We start from the raw sequence: 16,388 nt of genomic DNA on the forward strand, positions 1-16,388 counted from the left end.
TGTTTACGGAAGTGAAACATGTTGACACAACTCCCAGCACTTTCCTGGGTAGTAAAGATAGAACGTGATATGGTGCACGCGTAGGTGACGAGTCCTTGCCTCTCTTTAAATATGTAAGTGGTAAAACGTACCCATTGGTTTTCACATCAGAAAACACATAAGGGACTTCTCAACTGCTTCACAAAAGAAGATGACTGAATGGCAGGAAACCAACTCAGACTCAACCCCAACAAAACGGAAGTACTTATCTGCTGCAAGGAGGCAAATATCCTTAACTGTCCAGTGGCCCGAAAATGCAGACCTGGCCTCAAACATCAAAAGTAGTAAATAAATTGGGAATTTATCAGGATAATCACCCCTTAGCAGCGCCACATATAAATAGCCTGTTGCGAAAAAAACTATCTGAAATCAGTAAAATGGGTAATGCATTTACTGACGGTCCTGCCATCATGTCTCTAGTTAGGGTCCCATGCCTGCTGGGCCCAGAAATCCAAGCTGCTCCTCACTGATGAGGCCCAACGAGGCTGAAACATGTATGGGGATTCTCGTGGTCTTGCGCAGAAGGGATGTGACCAAGCAGTTTGGGCTGGACTGCCCCTTTTGGGGTGGGACAAAGCCTGATTTGCATATGATCTTTACCCTTTTGTAATGGCTTGGCAGGTGAAGAACGATGGTCTGGAGGGTTGCCCAGAGCAATACCAGAGGTTGAGATTCATTCTAAACCTTCCACCCATCACCTCTTTAGTTTTGCCCGGTTACTACAAGGCTAGACTGCCTTGCCAAGAATCTCCTCAGAAATCTTCAGAGAGTACAAAAAATACTACTCCAAGAATACAACTCTGACTGGATCACAGGGATCGCACCACTCCAGCACTTCAAACACGGCATTGGCTGTTACTCAGACACAGGTAATTTTTTATATCACAGCTGTCATTCTAGGGGCTGAATTTCATCAGAATATGATGATATGATAGGTTATTTATAACGTGCTTAATTCCCAGAGGTTTCTAAGCGCGGACCCCAGGATCAAACCTGTGTTGCTCCGTGTCATCTTGCTTCCAAGGCGTGCACGTTGCCCCTGAACTATCCTCCCAAGACCATAAAATCCAGTGCTACTAACATAGGATGCACTTTAGTTTCCTACTATGGCTGGCAGACACCTTGTACCACTATACAAGAGAACATGTCACAGAGGCTCTTCTTTGGGCGTCATTGTGACCAATTTGTGCAACACCCAACCCATTAAAATCTGCGACTTGCAAGAGCAGCTCACCTTCACTCAAAAGCTATTTACAAGACCAACCAAAGACTGGAAGCCAACACAACCCATAGAAGAAACTACAGCCCAGCACGCTGAGCAAGCGATGGTAAGACAACGAATTCAACCAAATGAAAAGTAGCTACAAGAAATTGAACAGATGATGCAGTAGAAATAAAGACTTCATCCCTAAAAGCAATATGTCTCCAAAGCAATTACCCAGCAATCTTACTCACATATACCACACCCACTGACTGTCAGGCAATGGCATCATATGCAGCCTGCCCACACACATCATGCTGTGTCACTGTGGAGAAAGGGGAACTGCAGAAGACAATGCAATAGTATGCGAGAATTGGATGTCTAGATCTGCTATTTTGCACGGCTCTCTTTCGTGAAAGGCTGCGTCAGGATCTGCAAGGCTCCATGTGACACACCTCGTTGCAATATAACTGACATTGCTAACTATCCCATCCTGATTGACTCAGTTTCCACCAGCTCTGCTGTACGGTGAAAGATTTGCAGTATATTCTCAACCTAGTACCCAAACAAAAACCCACCCAAAATTGTAACAGAACACTCCACCTGGCCATGTCAGAAGATAACAAGCATCTAATAAAACAATCACTCATTAAATTGCCCACTTTTGCCACCCGACAATAACCCAGATCCACCTACAAAAAAAACCTTCTAACTCATACAGTCTAGAAAGCATATGCACACAGGCAACAATTAATCACATCCCACTTTGCATTGATGATCTAACACCAACCTCTGATATGCTCCCTCTGTTCCCACTCACCCACCCACCCATAAAACTACATTATTACTTGAAGGCTCCAAAGCCCCACGAGGCCAGGCAAAGGGCTCAGGAGAAAAACACAAAATAACATTGGATGATTTGAGGGTGTGGAGACGCACTCTTAGCTAACAAATCAAATCCCATCATTGCAGAAGTTCAGGGGAACTTCATGGGTAGAATGCAGAATATTTTACGGGCTGAACAGGTTGGCAGACCTGCCAAGTCTCCCATAACTCGCGGGAGTCTCCAATGTTAAAAGGCTGACCCCCGTACGCCTTCACCCAAAGTGAATACAGTATTTGTGGAGAATTGATGGTGGTTCAGCAGAACGCAAAACCCTCTTTTTCAAGGAATGGCTTTGCCCTCACACCTAGTTACGCACACATCTGATCTCCAGCTACCCTGAGAATGGGCGAACTGCTCTTCCCTGTTTCCTCCCCTGGTTGCTTGTAGATCCCCTGTTGCCAAATTGCAGGCCCTCCCCCTGCCCCTTGTATCTCTGTTTCCCTCACCATGTACTTCTCTCTATGAATTGTAATGCACTGCATTGCATAGCATCGAATAGGGAGATGGGCCAATAATTGCTGAGTGAGTCCCTTTGACTCTTTTTAAAAATAGCCACTATTTCTGCTTGGGTCCATGACTAGGGTAATGACGTTATCCCTCAGTACTACATTAAATAATGTTGAAAATAGGTTGATCTAGATTTTAGGCTCAGAAATATAAAAGTCAACTGGAACCATGTCCGGGCACGGTGCCTTGCCAAGTCTTTGTGTACAAAGAGCGGCTCTAATTTCCTCTTCTGACAGTGCCAGGGGCATATACCCTTATTCCATAGCTCCCCACACCTGCCCCTGATCTGAATAGAGCTCTTAAAAGTGCCTTACCCATGGCTCTTCCGGGATACAACCTTGGTTGGGGTTGGTGGTCACTAAGCAACCTGATCCCAATTATTGGCCAAAATGTGTGCGTGTCCCTTATTTTAATTGGGGCCATGAAGGTGTCCCAGACCTCCTCAGCATACACAGCTTTCTTACTTTTCATGAGCCTGCGATAATCTTCTATCACCTCACATAATGCACCCACCCCATTGAGTGATACTCTTTTAGCTTGTTGGATCAGGCTCCCCTTCGCACGTCATACCAGGACGCCCTTTCCTGTGCATGATGTTTGACCTCCCTGTGTGGTTTGGTAAAGAAGCCGCCAAGACTTCTGTGTAGGTTCATGTGGGCATCCACTATCTCTACCTGTTAGTCAGTGTCTTGGGAGAAAAAGAATTCCAGGGCTGGAAGGATATTCTCATCGACCCGAGGAATCAACACGTCAAGCGCCAGCCTCGCCCACTTAATGGTGTGCCATGGTTATGGAAACTGCCACAGTGGAGCTGGAATATGCTACAACGAAGAAACCATGTACTGTTAGGCTGAAGGGGAAGTGGTCACACTCTGCATGACAGCAAAGCAAAATCCCTTACCAGGGCCCACGCTTCAAGATTTACCAAGATGTAATCTATCAGGCTCTTGCGGGTATCCCCATTAAAAGTCACACTTGTGGGGTGGTCTCCCGGGTACCTGCCATTATATGTCATTAGGTGGGAAGTCATTATTATGCTGGCCACCTATTCCGTTTTCTTATATTTCCTCTTTGGTTTTTGGGGCTTTTAGTTCTTCTACCCCCCTATAGCTCATTCTCTTCCTCCATGATCCCTGTCATTACATCCAGTTGCTCAAATTGGATGTTAAAATCTCCCATTACTATCAATTGAAGTAAATTAGTATTTCTCAATCTGCAGGCATCTATCCTCCCTTGCATAAGATCAAAAAGCCCAGTCCCTCCCTCCGAGGCATGTCTGTTGTACATATTTAGCAACAGGACTCTCGAGCCGTCCACCATTTTTAATTGAATCTCCAAGAAATCACAAGACTCGTTCTCATAGACTTTCATTGACGAGAAAAGGGAGGCATTGAACTAGGATAAAAGGTCCCCACTGAGTCTTCCTCCCCTGCCTTGAGTGGCGTATCCCTGGAGATGGGGTGGTTTAATAGCCCCGGTCTCTTGCAGACTAATTACCCTGAACTTGCGAATGAATTCCAGCCAGGCCTCATATTAAGTGCTTGTTCACTCCAGCTATATTCCATGATACCATGCGCACCCTAATCCCTGGACCAAAATGTACACCTGTTTTAATGAGGTTCCTGTTGAAATAGCTTCAAAAGAAGCACAAATATGAGGAAAAGGGTGCAAGGTTGAGAACGACGCATCGGTTCAATTTAGATGTGTTGCACAATGTCCCAACTGCCAGAAAACACATTACGACAAATTCACTGCATGTTTTTGGGAATCAGATCATCCATATTAAGCGGATGTAGGTAAAGAAACTTGGGCCCTGTGCATAAATTCACTATTTACAGATAATCAGGAGAATCTGGCAGAGTAGATCCTGGGTACAAAAGAAGAAGCTGCCAAGACCTTTCTGCTGAATTCTCTGTCCATTACAGCCTATTAGTATTGCAAATACCTTCTAATGAAGCAAAGGAAGCCACATGAAAACTTTGTTTTGGTGGGAAGATGATATGTCAAACTGTGGACAAGGGTCTGGTTTATGCCTTGTTTAAAAAAAAGTGCATGATGAAAAAGTAGAAAAGAAGGTGGAGCATCTGGGAATAGCTGGATTGGGACCCACAGTCTTTGTCGGTGGGAAAATTGACCAAATTGGCCATTTTGAAACCGGAATTTTGCTTAAAGGTGGACACATTAAGCGCTCGGAGGATGTTGATGAAAAATGATCAGAGCTGTTGGATTGGATGGACCAGAAACTGATACCAGAATAAAAGGGACCGCAAGACAGAGAGATCCATTGTGACTGTTGAAATGCCAGAATCATAGGTTAAGGAATGTCAAGAGGTATTTTCTGCAAAGTTGGAAAGCCCAAGGATGTTGGGCATAAAGTTGTACTCCAGAGAGAAGCTGTGCAAGCGGTTCAAAAGATGAGAACAAATTGACATTTGATGAAATGGAAGCTCCAGTTTGAGTTTAATTGATTGTTTGAGGAAAGGATTATGGAGAAGATTGACAACTCGGCATGGATTTTGCCTCAGCTTATAAGTGCAGCCAAGACCAAACTTGCTTGTGTGTTAACTTAAGAGATCTTAAGAAGTCGCTTTGAGTCGATTGGTTACGTTGCATGTCATTTAAGAGGTTTAACATATCCTTTGCATTGCCAACGTGTTTAGTGTTGATTTGGCATTAGAGTGCCATGAAAAAGAGTTTATCCTAGGATTCACACCACCGTACTGTGTTTATAACAACCTTTTGGTCTTCGAGTTATTATAGGATGCCAGTTGGTCAGGCCTCAGTTTGAAAGAATTTGGCAACATTTACTGGGCCATGTCTACCAGGTGGCAGTTTTTGAATATGATGTATAGATTTATGGGAAAGATTCGAAGGACTGTGATTTGGCACAGAGGGAAGATTTATAAAGGCTCAAGCAAGCAGGTTTGACAGGCACCGGATAGAAATGTCATATAGCAAACAATGTTGCAGAATACATGGACCATGACATATCGTCAGAAGGCAAAGCACCCATATTAGGGGTTAGTTGGATGCGGAGCAAGAGGCTGCTCTGCTAGTAGACACATCTCCCCTCCAGTCTTTTTTAGGACATACCGAGTATTGTGCCATTTTTCTATTCAGTATGATACATTTTAATTTTATTAAAAAAGACTTTCATATAACATACAAATTATAAAATCTAAATCTGTATTGCTCAATTCATTTCCCATATATCATTCACATCATACTCCAGATAACATATACATAACAATACTAAAGTCAGTAATTAATTGATGATTCCATATTCCTTAAATGTTTTTTTCATATAAAATTTCATATAAAAGTGTGACAAACCTAATCATTGTCAATATCAAATTTTTGTGGAGCATTTTGTCACCTAAGTGGAACCCTTGCAGGCAATATTCAAGAATGGCCTGAGCTTCACTCGGGGCTGCTACCTGTGAGGAGGCTGTGAGGTGTCTTATATCGGATTTTCTAAAGTTGTCCACATTGGGCAGACTTATGAGCAAATGCAAGGCATATTTCATCACCAATGCCAGTGGTGTGGGATTAGGGCCCAGGCTCAGAGAATTGGCTTAAGAAAAGGAAAATGTAGTGGCGTTTTTGTCAATGATTCTTAATGCGAGCCAACCATTAGGTTGTGGCAAGAGATGCCCTAAGAAACCCTTTGATGATTCAGCATTTTAAGTACTACTTGCGGAGTGTGCTTTATGGTATCCACACTGACCATAAGCCACTCAGTCGTCGCTTGCAGCGGATGGCTTGCAGCACCACTGTATGTATATTGAGGTTTTCAGGGATGGCATTTAAATGTTGTCTATCTACCGGGAGATTGGATCAGAGCAGTGGACTGTCTTTCTAGGCTACCAATGTATACCAATGATCATAAAAGTGATAACTAAAGGGATTTGGAAGCATAGGTTGTACTTGTGGGTGAAGCGTCTATGTATAAAGAAGAGTGGTTAGAGGTATAAGGCGAAGATGGTGCTATCAATCAGATTAATGTGTTGATAGTGGAAAGAAAGCCAGGGAAATTGGTATTGGAAAGAATAGTGGCGATATTTGGAAATAAAGGACGCGTTGAGTATTTTTAAGGACAGAGAAATGTGAAATTCCAAGATAGTGCCACCTAAACACATCCCCAAAAACAAATGTTTTAGTGTCAAAGAATACAAGTTAAGGATGGGGTCAGGGTTTAAAAGGGGCATGCCTGTAGTTTCAAAACTAGGAACACCAGGAAAGCACATGTGGTTCCATCCTAAAATTGACCACAGATGTTATGTGCCCCATGACTATTAAAGGTTCTTTCTTAGTATACAACCTGCCCACCCATGCTACCCCAAAGAAGCCTGATGTCTCCCTAATAACCCTGCCTGACCTTGAACTTCGATGGATGAATCTCTAGCCAAGTTTTAAATGTTCACCGGACACTAAAGCACCCAAAATTCAGGCAAATTCCTAACATGTTTGCCAAGACTTAATCATAAGCAATGTCTCCGGCTGAAGTTTGCAAACGTTGTTGGAGGGCCAATGTCCCCGCCTTTAGCATGTTCACATTGCAAATGCCACATACCTCATAAAGAAAGCGTGTTACTCTCCACCAGTCACATCACTTGCATAGCAGTGTAGATCAGCTGGAAGGCTACACACGCTGTGCGAGGTTCAAGACTAACTTGAGTCAGACAGTAAACCTTCAATGGTGTTATCAAAGCTGTGAGTTGAAGCTTCACAGTAAGAGTTTCAACTCTTTTTACAAGCGTAATCAGCAACTAAAAGGTGAAATTCTAGATGGACACATTATGTCTCGAGATACATTTGAAATTCAAGTATGATGTTGGACATCTCCTTTATAACGGGAAAATGTCCTTTTGCACCATAAAGACTGCATTGAAGAAAGTGTCCAAAGTCTGCTCTTGAAATCAATTCTCAAAGTGAATCCCATTCAGAAGGCCTAGCACAGTGGGGCAGATCCCTCACCACTAGTCAAAGTCTGCAATCTCACGCATACCTTGACATCACCTTATGATTCCAAGGAAAGATTTGATTTGTCACTAGTAATCAAAGACTGAAATCTCACACTTACCTTAACATCACTTTATCATTCCAAGGAGAGATTGTATCTGTCGCCAGTAGGCAAAGTCGTCAATCTCACGCTTTCCTTAACATCACTTTATCATTCCAAAGAGAGATTGGATCTGTCGCAAGTATGCAAAGTCTTCAATCTCATGCTTACCTTAACATCACGTTATCATTCCAAGAAGAGATTGGATCTGTTGCCAGTAGTCAAAGACTGCAATCTCAGCCTTACCTTGGCATCACCTTATCATTCCAAAGAGAGATTGTGTCTGTCGCCAGTAGTCAAAGTCTGCAATCTCAAGATTACTTGACATCCCCTTATCATTCCAAAGAGAGATTGTCATCAAAGTCCTTTTGGAGAATTGTACCACCTGACCAGCATTCAGTAATCAAAAACTGCAAACATTCATAACTTAAACAGTTCATTATTTTAAATTAAACTATGGGATACACGCAATCCTAATTTAAGAAGTCATTCCCTCCACTATAAACAATTTTAGTTATTTATTTAGGGTTAGCCTGGCGACAAGCAGAACACTGCATATAGGCCTAGGGATGTATACAAAAAATTTTGGAGATATACACATGAACAAGGGAAAAAAACGTGATATACACAATGCGTTACATTTCTGGTTCTCTAGGCAGTGTGAAGGAAGTTGTTTAGGAGGTGTAAAAGATGTACATTTCCATTTGTTTGAAGAGGAGGTCACAAGGAAAGGAAGTGGCGAAAAATCAAACTGGAGACAATGTTTGTCCCCTGGTCTTAAGATAGTTTGCTGCTCTTTCGTCAACTAACAGACTGAGAAGAGTAGTCTGAAATCTGGGCGCATCACATTCTAATTATAATGACATTAATTCAAAAGATTTACTGATATATCCCCATATTATGGTATTTTTGGATTTCCATATAGAGGCTGATCCGGGTTGTTTTGATCATGCAGTATTTGGCGAATGTGTGCACTATATAATGGAATTGTTTAAGAGTGGCAGACTTGTGGATGATACGGTGGACTTTGAAAATGGTGCAGGTTTTTCAGGTGGTCCCAGTGCAGGTATCGGAGCAACAGGGAAATATTGTCAAGTTCCCTCTGCCCATTGATTGCTGAAGTTACGGTCCTTTTAGTGGAGTTTGGAATGAATCAGAAATACCGGGGTTTGTGAGGACCTGGAAAGTTGCTCTTTAGTTGGATAGAGAGAGTGTGTGGTCTTGTTCTGTAAGGTGAGTTGGTGCTGAGCATGGTAGCTTTTCCTGTTGATGTGTTCTTTGAAGGGAGCTTGGGAGGGCCTGTGGAACCTGAGGGAGTTGACCTGACTGCATCAGTGTGAACCAGGAAGACACCATCAAGGTTCATGTGTGAGATCCCAGTTTGGACCACGGGTATTAGGGAGTTTGAAGAGGACAAACTCAGTGGCGTTATGATTGAGTTTCAAGAGAAAATCTGTCACCCAAGTTTGGATGAAGCTTTTCCTCACTTGAAACCATCCCTCTTATGCCAAGCCATCAGTCGGTCCATAACTCGTCTTTTTGTGCTATTCAATGACTGTTGATGCACTATTATATCATTTGTGATATTTAAATCTTTTTGACAGGTACTGAGCCCAAAACGTATGATAGGTTATTTATAACGCGTTTAATACACAGAGGTTTCTAAGTGCCGACCCGGGGATCGAACCTGTGTTGTTCAGTGTCGTCTTGCTTCCAAGGCGAGCACTTCACTGCTGAGCTATCCTCCCGAGACAAGGAGCTAACAACATCAAACAGGACGCAGGGTTATAGGTTAAAGGTGCGAATGAAAAGTTTCAAAATACAATAGGTTCGAAACAAAAGGACCGAAAACAAAAGGTTTGAGAAATTATTATTATTATTATTATTTTTTGGGGGGGGGGTGCCCCTCAACCCCTGTTTTTGGTAAAACCCACTTTTTTTACCTATACGAAAACCCCAAAAAAATCTATATAATTTTAAAAAAATCAAACCCTTTGTTTTCGGTCCTATTGACCCGAACCTATTGCATTCGAACCTTTGTAATCGCACCTTTAACTGGACACCGGACGAAGGTATTAACTATCTACTCAGATGCATGACTGCATAAACCTGCGTAGTATTGAAGGAATGATGCAGTCTTATTTGTCAATAAAGATGTATATATACATTTTAGTGCCAAAGGGTTTGGTTTGCAATACGAGCTTCCCTGCTTTTCTTCTTCTTATGTGATTTCAGTGTTTTTAATGGTTTTATTGATGAATGTTCTTGTTGTGTTGCTGTTCTTGATTCACGTGCGCCCGTTTGCTGTTGCGTCCAAGGCGCGTCACAAGTTTTCTAAACATAAACATGAACAGGCTTAAGGAAAGAGTTATTTTGAATAGGCATGTCACATCCAAGTCACGGTTTATCGCATGTATTGATTAAAGGTATGTCTGACACATTGGTGCATCTAAACACAAGACTGTTTTCTGAATATGCATCGTACTCTTCTTGACAAAATGACCCCAGCCTTTTTGTTCTTGACTTCCATCACAGGTGCTTTTCTCATACCATATTTCATTTTCCTGTTTGGGGGCGGTCTCCCTGTGTTCTTCCTGGAAGTGGTGCTCGGGCAGTACACCTCTCAAGGCGGCATCACATGCTGGGAGAAGATCTGCCCTCTTTTTACTGGTGAGTTCACAGACATGTTTTAAGGTGTACCGTTAGCTGCACGATCATGTGAGTCTAGAAGCATTATGGACCCCATCATGGGTTCAGCAGTGTGGTAAAAAGTGGCAGTAATTATGTTATGCCACTTTTTGGGGGGGCAACAGAACTCCTGCCACTTTTACCACATAATTCTGAGTTTGGGGGTCAAGTGGTGGATTCACGTCCATCAAAATGCTGATGGTAATTCCTCAACTTTACCTCTAAAAATTTGCCAATGTACCACATGGAATTCAATCTACCAAATTTCATCAGGGAGTCCTACCACCAAACAACCGCTCGACATCCTGTGGTAATTTCACCTGACCGAGTGGCAGTAGGGGCAAACGGCTTTGGCGAATCATTGTCAGGTTAACCACTGATTTACTTCCAAACTCATAATAACGCTCATTGCATCTGAGAGGCTCATGATAAGCTTGGAAGCGGTAAAAAAAACATGGGTGTTTTAAACGCCATTTGTTTTTAACATACCATCTCATTATGAATGTATTTATTTATTTATTTTTATTTTTACATGTTTGTAATGTCCAAACCCAGGGGTGTCACAGCGTTTTGTACAAGGGCAGGTAGAATACATAGACATGCAAATAACAAAATAACACAGGCGTCTTGACAAGTTTCCTGAATGTAAGGAGCGAGTGCTCATTAGGGATGCATGCAGGAAGTGCATTCCAGAGTGTGGGGTCTGTGATGCAGAAACCCACACCACCAGATCCTTTGCTCTTGAAGCGGGGGCGGGGGGGGCGGTCAGGAGCGTGCTGGCACCTGATCTGAGGGAGCGTACTAGGACAGATTTGGAGATGCAGCTGTTTAGGTAAGAGGGGCTTCTTGGTGGATGCAATGGTGTGCGATGGCTAGTGTTTTGAAGGCTACTCGTGCTTTGATGGGGAGCCAGTGGGCTTCTCGTCTTATAGCTGAGATGTTGTGACAGCGTTTTAGACCAAGTGCCTTATTTTGCAGTAGTTGGAGTTTGGCCAGGTTGGTGGAACGTGTGCCAATGAATAATGCATTTCAATAATCAAGTTTGGATAGGATCAAAGCGCGGGCCTTTGCGCGAGGAATTGCCTATTGAGTAAGAAGTCTTGCAGTGCAGGCCATCGATGAGGCTAGGGCGTTAATCTATTTTGTCATACCTAGGTCGGCTTTGAGGTGTACTCCCAGTGTTTGCGGATGGGGAAGTTGGAGCCATCGATACAGATGGAAGACAAGGAGGGCTCAAAGTGATTGAGCCGATAGGGTGATCCAATGATGAGGAGCTGAGTTTTATCGTCATTGAGGCATACGTAGTGGATGGCTATCCAGTTTTGGATAGTGCTATAGACAGCATTGATAGTGGAGGTATTTCTAGCATGATCGCCTATGGTAGGAATGAGTATTTGGGTGTCATCAGCAAAGTTATTGTATATAATCTTCCTGGCGTCAAGCAGATCGAAAAGGAGTTTTGTATACGTATTATAGAGCGTCGGAGAGAAGCGTGAACCGTGCGGTACACCCAGGGGGGCAGGGATGGGATCATCTGCAGATTCCCCGATGAATACTTGGATGGTGCGATCACGCAGAAAGGATTTGATCCAGGCACAGGCTTCAGGGGAGAAGTAGAAATGTTGGCTCTGGTGGAGACATATAGTGTGTCATGATCGACTAGGTTGAATCCAGCAGAGCGGTCTAATAGTAAGAGTTTTGCTAGATTGCCGGAGTCACTGATGGTGTCCATTTGGATTTTTAAATCCAGCAAGGCCGTCTCTGTGCTGTTCTTTGGGACAAAAGCCGGATTGTCTATTTCTAAGAAGGTGGTTTTGCTCAAGGAAATGATGGACTTGGCTATAGGCAAGGTAGTCTAGTAATTTAAGCAGGAAAGGGACTGTTGTGATAGGCCTGTAATAGGTAGAGACAGTAGGGGCAAGAGTGGACGTTTTTTTAGAAAGGGTGCTATACAGGCAAATTTGATGTTAGCATGAACCGCGCTAGAAGTTACCGAGGCGTTAGAAAAATCAGTGATGGTGGGTGCAAGCGTGAAAGCACAGAGCTTAACAATGCGGACCGGGCAGCGGTCACCATTGCAGTTGGAAGGTTTCAGTGTTTGAATGGCGTTGATAATTTGCTCTTGAGTAACTAGAGTGAAATCGAATGCAGGGGTGGTGGGGACCTGGGATTAGCTGGTGTGGACAGCAAGCTCAATAGAGGATGCCTTGCTCGCAAGGAGGGCTTTTTTGGCATTCATTTTACAGGTAAACGTTTCTATTTTGCTGGAGAGGGAATCTTGAATTGTGGTACACCAAGCTTTGTCAGAACGAGTGGCGCTGATAGGGGAATAGCGTACTCTAGTTCCCAACGCATAGTGAAAGGTTCTCAGCTGCTGGATGTGGCATTAGAGATTCTGTCATTGAGATGTGGAACAATGTGATATTTGCTACATTGGGCACATGGAAAGTGAAGTGGGTGGGAGCGGTTGGAAGCGGGGCTCCTCTACTTCCTATAATTAAGTTTTACTGTTCCTATACTTTTATCTTAAAAATAAAATGTTCCGGAATGGTTTTGTTTAAAATTAAAGTGTACGAAACTTGCACTTTCAGTGCACTGCACTGAACGTTCCGCCAAACAGCAGGCGTATGTGTTTAGGGATTTGTATTGTGTCGTGGGAGGGTGCGTGGCAATGGGGTTTGTGGGGAGCGGTGCAGGCCAGTAGGGAACATAGTCCCACTACTTCTTTCTGTACACTTTCTGTACACTTTGACCACTTTGACCACTGATGGAAAGCACTGCTTGAGGTAAATATGAATTATTTACCTCACCCAGTACTTTTCCATTTACCCCATGCAAAGTATATCTCATGTGATCCCAACTCACAATTAGGAGTGATTTCATAAACATGAAGGGCATCCCAATGGGTTTGGCAGTACTACTGTTACTGCATGATGAAGCAATGCTGTAATGGTAAGGGTCTGCAAGACTCAGAACTATGCAGAGCCTTCACTTATTACCCATATCTTTTCCCATAGGACTCTATGGTGATTACATATTACCGCATGCTGTACTTAGCACATCGGGTAATACTTTTATGTGGAGGATATTTGCTTTACATGAATGCTGACATGGAAAAGAGTTTCAATAATGAAATTTGAGATTTTTGGTCTAAAACTATGGATGGTTTACCATAGGACAAAAGTCATTGGTCTGATTACGAGTTTGGTGGTACTTCCTCTTGAAATATAGCCAAACAGTAATACCATTACCACTTGTCTGCATGAGTAGCCTGGTCCCTGCAGTTATTCAATGCAGCCGATGAGATGGGGAAACCGATGATGACCAGTCTGTGTTGAAGTCAATGTTGCAAGCGGCAGGATTGTATATAAAGAGCAAGGATAAAGATTGCTGAACGTGTGTGATGAAAGATGCGAGGACAGCCTGACGGCTGATGAATGTTTGGACTGTAGCAAAGAAGATACATTATTCGTGACAGAGTGGTCTGGAACCACAAGTTGTGCTCAATTGAAGGTCTCTGTAAGATATTCAGCCAAGAAGTGGTAGAAATAAAAGAAAAAGATAAAGAATAAGAATTGGTGTAAATCGAATTCGTCCTGCAACGGTTTAAGCAAAACCCATCACACCATTGAAAGTCTTCGGTTTTTGATACAAAAGGATCTGAGCCCGAAAGAAGGGGATCCGTGGTCTGAACCCGAATGAGGGAGACCAATTAAGAACATTGTGCTAAAGGGATCTGAAGCTGAACGAGGGGGATCCATGGTCCGAGCGTGAATGAGGGAGATCAGTTGCGAATCTGCAAATGTGAAAATCCTGATAAGAAAATAACTTTTATTAGGGAAAACTCCCAGGCAAGCAGGGTGGGCTGCTAAGAGTTCAGACTCCAAACCCATGGACGGCCTAACTCCTTCTCCTTTCCCAATAGGAACACAGGTCCAGACAGGTAGCAAGTTCAACTGTGTTTTATTACAGCCAACAAACCAACAGGGATAACACATGGATAGAAGTCTAGGCGCACACTCAATGAACAATGGCTCGCAGGCCAGTTTTTAGGAAAATCTATGTAACAATGATGTCATAACCTAGGCCCTTCTCCAGCAAACCTATCACCAACCTGATTGGTCCTTGAGTACTAATCCCGTTATAGCGGTTACTATAGAGGTTATTCTACTGGCCCTCCCATGTCAGGTGTCTGGCCTGGATCAGCACAAAAAGTGCTATTTCTACAATGTTTCAGTATGTGGACCCAACGATTGGTTGATGACCCCCCGTTACCCACCCCCAGGGCCACAAATTGTGATTGGCTTAGCTACTTGCCCTCAGGCCTGGAACTCAAGTTGGTTCTCAGTCCGGAGTGTACCTGTTCAATGTAACATGTGCAACTATGTGTCTGTGCCATACTCGTGTGTGAACCACCTTTGCCTATGAGAGCATTCCTTTCCCATCATTTAGCTTCAGCTATGGTTGTAATAACTTTGTTGCCAGCCGCTGTCCAACCCATGGGATCTCTGCTCTTCTCAGCCGTCAGCTCGGCCAGACCACACGACCAGGGACCACAGTTGTGGGCTTCTGGGCTCTGAATTAGTTTGAATTTAGGAGGATTATTCGGGTCTGCTCTGCCAGTGTTACTCCAGGTCAGGGGGAAGAATGTTGCGTGCAATAATGTGACCTTGGCGATGGTCCTGCTAAATACATGACATCTCTCAGGTTCGTTCTGTAGTCAGCTTAGTTTTTAGCTTTGTGAGCCCTTTGTGGCCTACTGTGTCTTCCTGAGCCATAGTCTAGTCTCCACTATATCTGCTTCACCATAGTATCTGTAGGTTAATGGACCCCCGCACTTCAAGGTCTCTCGGAGGTTCCTGTGCTCTGTAGAGTGATTCACATGTAAGCATCTGCAAGCATTTAAACAATCGCTTCTTTGCTTCTTACGGTTTCTGCTTTGCTGCAGCAAGCTATTGACAAAATAATAAATGTGCAGCCAGTATGTTTATGTTACTGTCCTCTAGCTAATAGAACTGTACGTCTGTGTTCTATGGGTAGTTGGGTGCATGGTTGTGTCCCGATGTGCAGGTGGCACGTGTGCTTCATGTCTAATGCTACTATGTCGTGTTGCATATAACGGCTATATGTGTGACTTCTTGGTGCTTTCGTCGAGACTGTCAATAGAGTTGTCTTTGATCTCGTCCCGCGGGGTTTCTTCCACCTTGGGTAATGTTTGCACTGCATTGGGGTGATAAGGTGGGCTGAGAGTGTATCTTTCGTTGTACTTGTCCATCGGCGGTGCAGTGGGGGTCGGTGATGTTTTGTGCGATCGGCAGCCATATTGTCTGTGGTTTTTCTTCCTGGTTTGGGTGTATGGTGGGTTGGGGGACAGAGCCTGATTTTGACCTTCCCTCTTCACTTGGGTGTGTGTTTTTGTTACACCAGGCCCTCTGCAATAAGAGACTGTCATTGGAAGAGAGACTTTGGCAGAAGGCGCTGATAATTATGCTTGAACTGTTTCCTCGTGGCCAAGAAGTCAGGGTGTGTGTGAAGCTGAAACGTGCCACCTTGTCCCGTGCTAAAAACGTGGAGAAGAGAAGCCAACTGCTCAACTATCCTGACATATCATTTCTTGAACACTTTTTTTCGTCTACATTGTTGTCCCACACATTTTGTATTTAGATGTAAGGATTGGCAGTAGGTTTATTATTGTAGGGCCTTTTATTTTGACAGAGACTCCACTAGGACTGCTTTATTATTATTTGATGGTTGTAGCTTGCTCCCATTCTTAGATTTAGGATTAGATAGGTGTTCAACCACCCGAATGAAGTTTAATAATCACTCTTGAACTGTGATCACTTGTGTCTGTCTTCACTGTTTGATACCATGCCTTCCTTACAGTATGTGTGCATGGCGAACTGAGCGAGTATGTACTGTGTAAATGTTGTTTGAATGCATGGATATGTGTTTGAATAAGTGAGTAAAGGCTGTGTGAATGCTGTTTGAATGCATGAATGTGTCTT

The 16,388-nt window shown here is 43.4% G+C and overlaps 1 protein-coding gene across 2 annotated transcripts in view; it reads left to right on the forward strand.

Annotated features, from left to right (window-relative positions):
* Window positions 1–16,388, forward strand: part of SLC6A6 (solute carrier family 6 member 6) — a 466,708-nt gene that overhangs the window by 208,808 nt on the left and 241,512 nt on the right. For both annotated transcript variants that reach the window (XR_011301897.1, XM_069643408.1), the window contains exon 4: window positions 10,231–10,365. Coding sequence is in view for 1 of the 2 variants with exons in the window: in XM_069643408.1 (XP_069499509.1) it covers window positions 10,231–10,365 (135 nt within the window). In the remaining variant the exon portion in view is untranslated. The remainder of the gene's footprint in view (window positions 1–10,230; window positions 10,366–16,388) is intronic.

Source organism: Ambystoma mexicanum, chromosome 2p (assembly GCF_040938575.1).
Source record: "Ambystoma mexicanum isolate Mex_15411 chromosome 2p, UKY_AmexF1_1, whole genome shotgun sequence".
Taxonomy (NCBI): Eukaryota; Metazoa; Chordata; class Amphibia; order Caudata; family Ambystomatidae; genus Ambystoma; species Ambystoma mexicanum.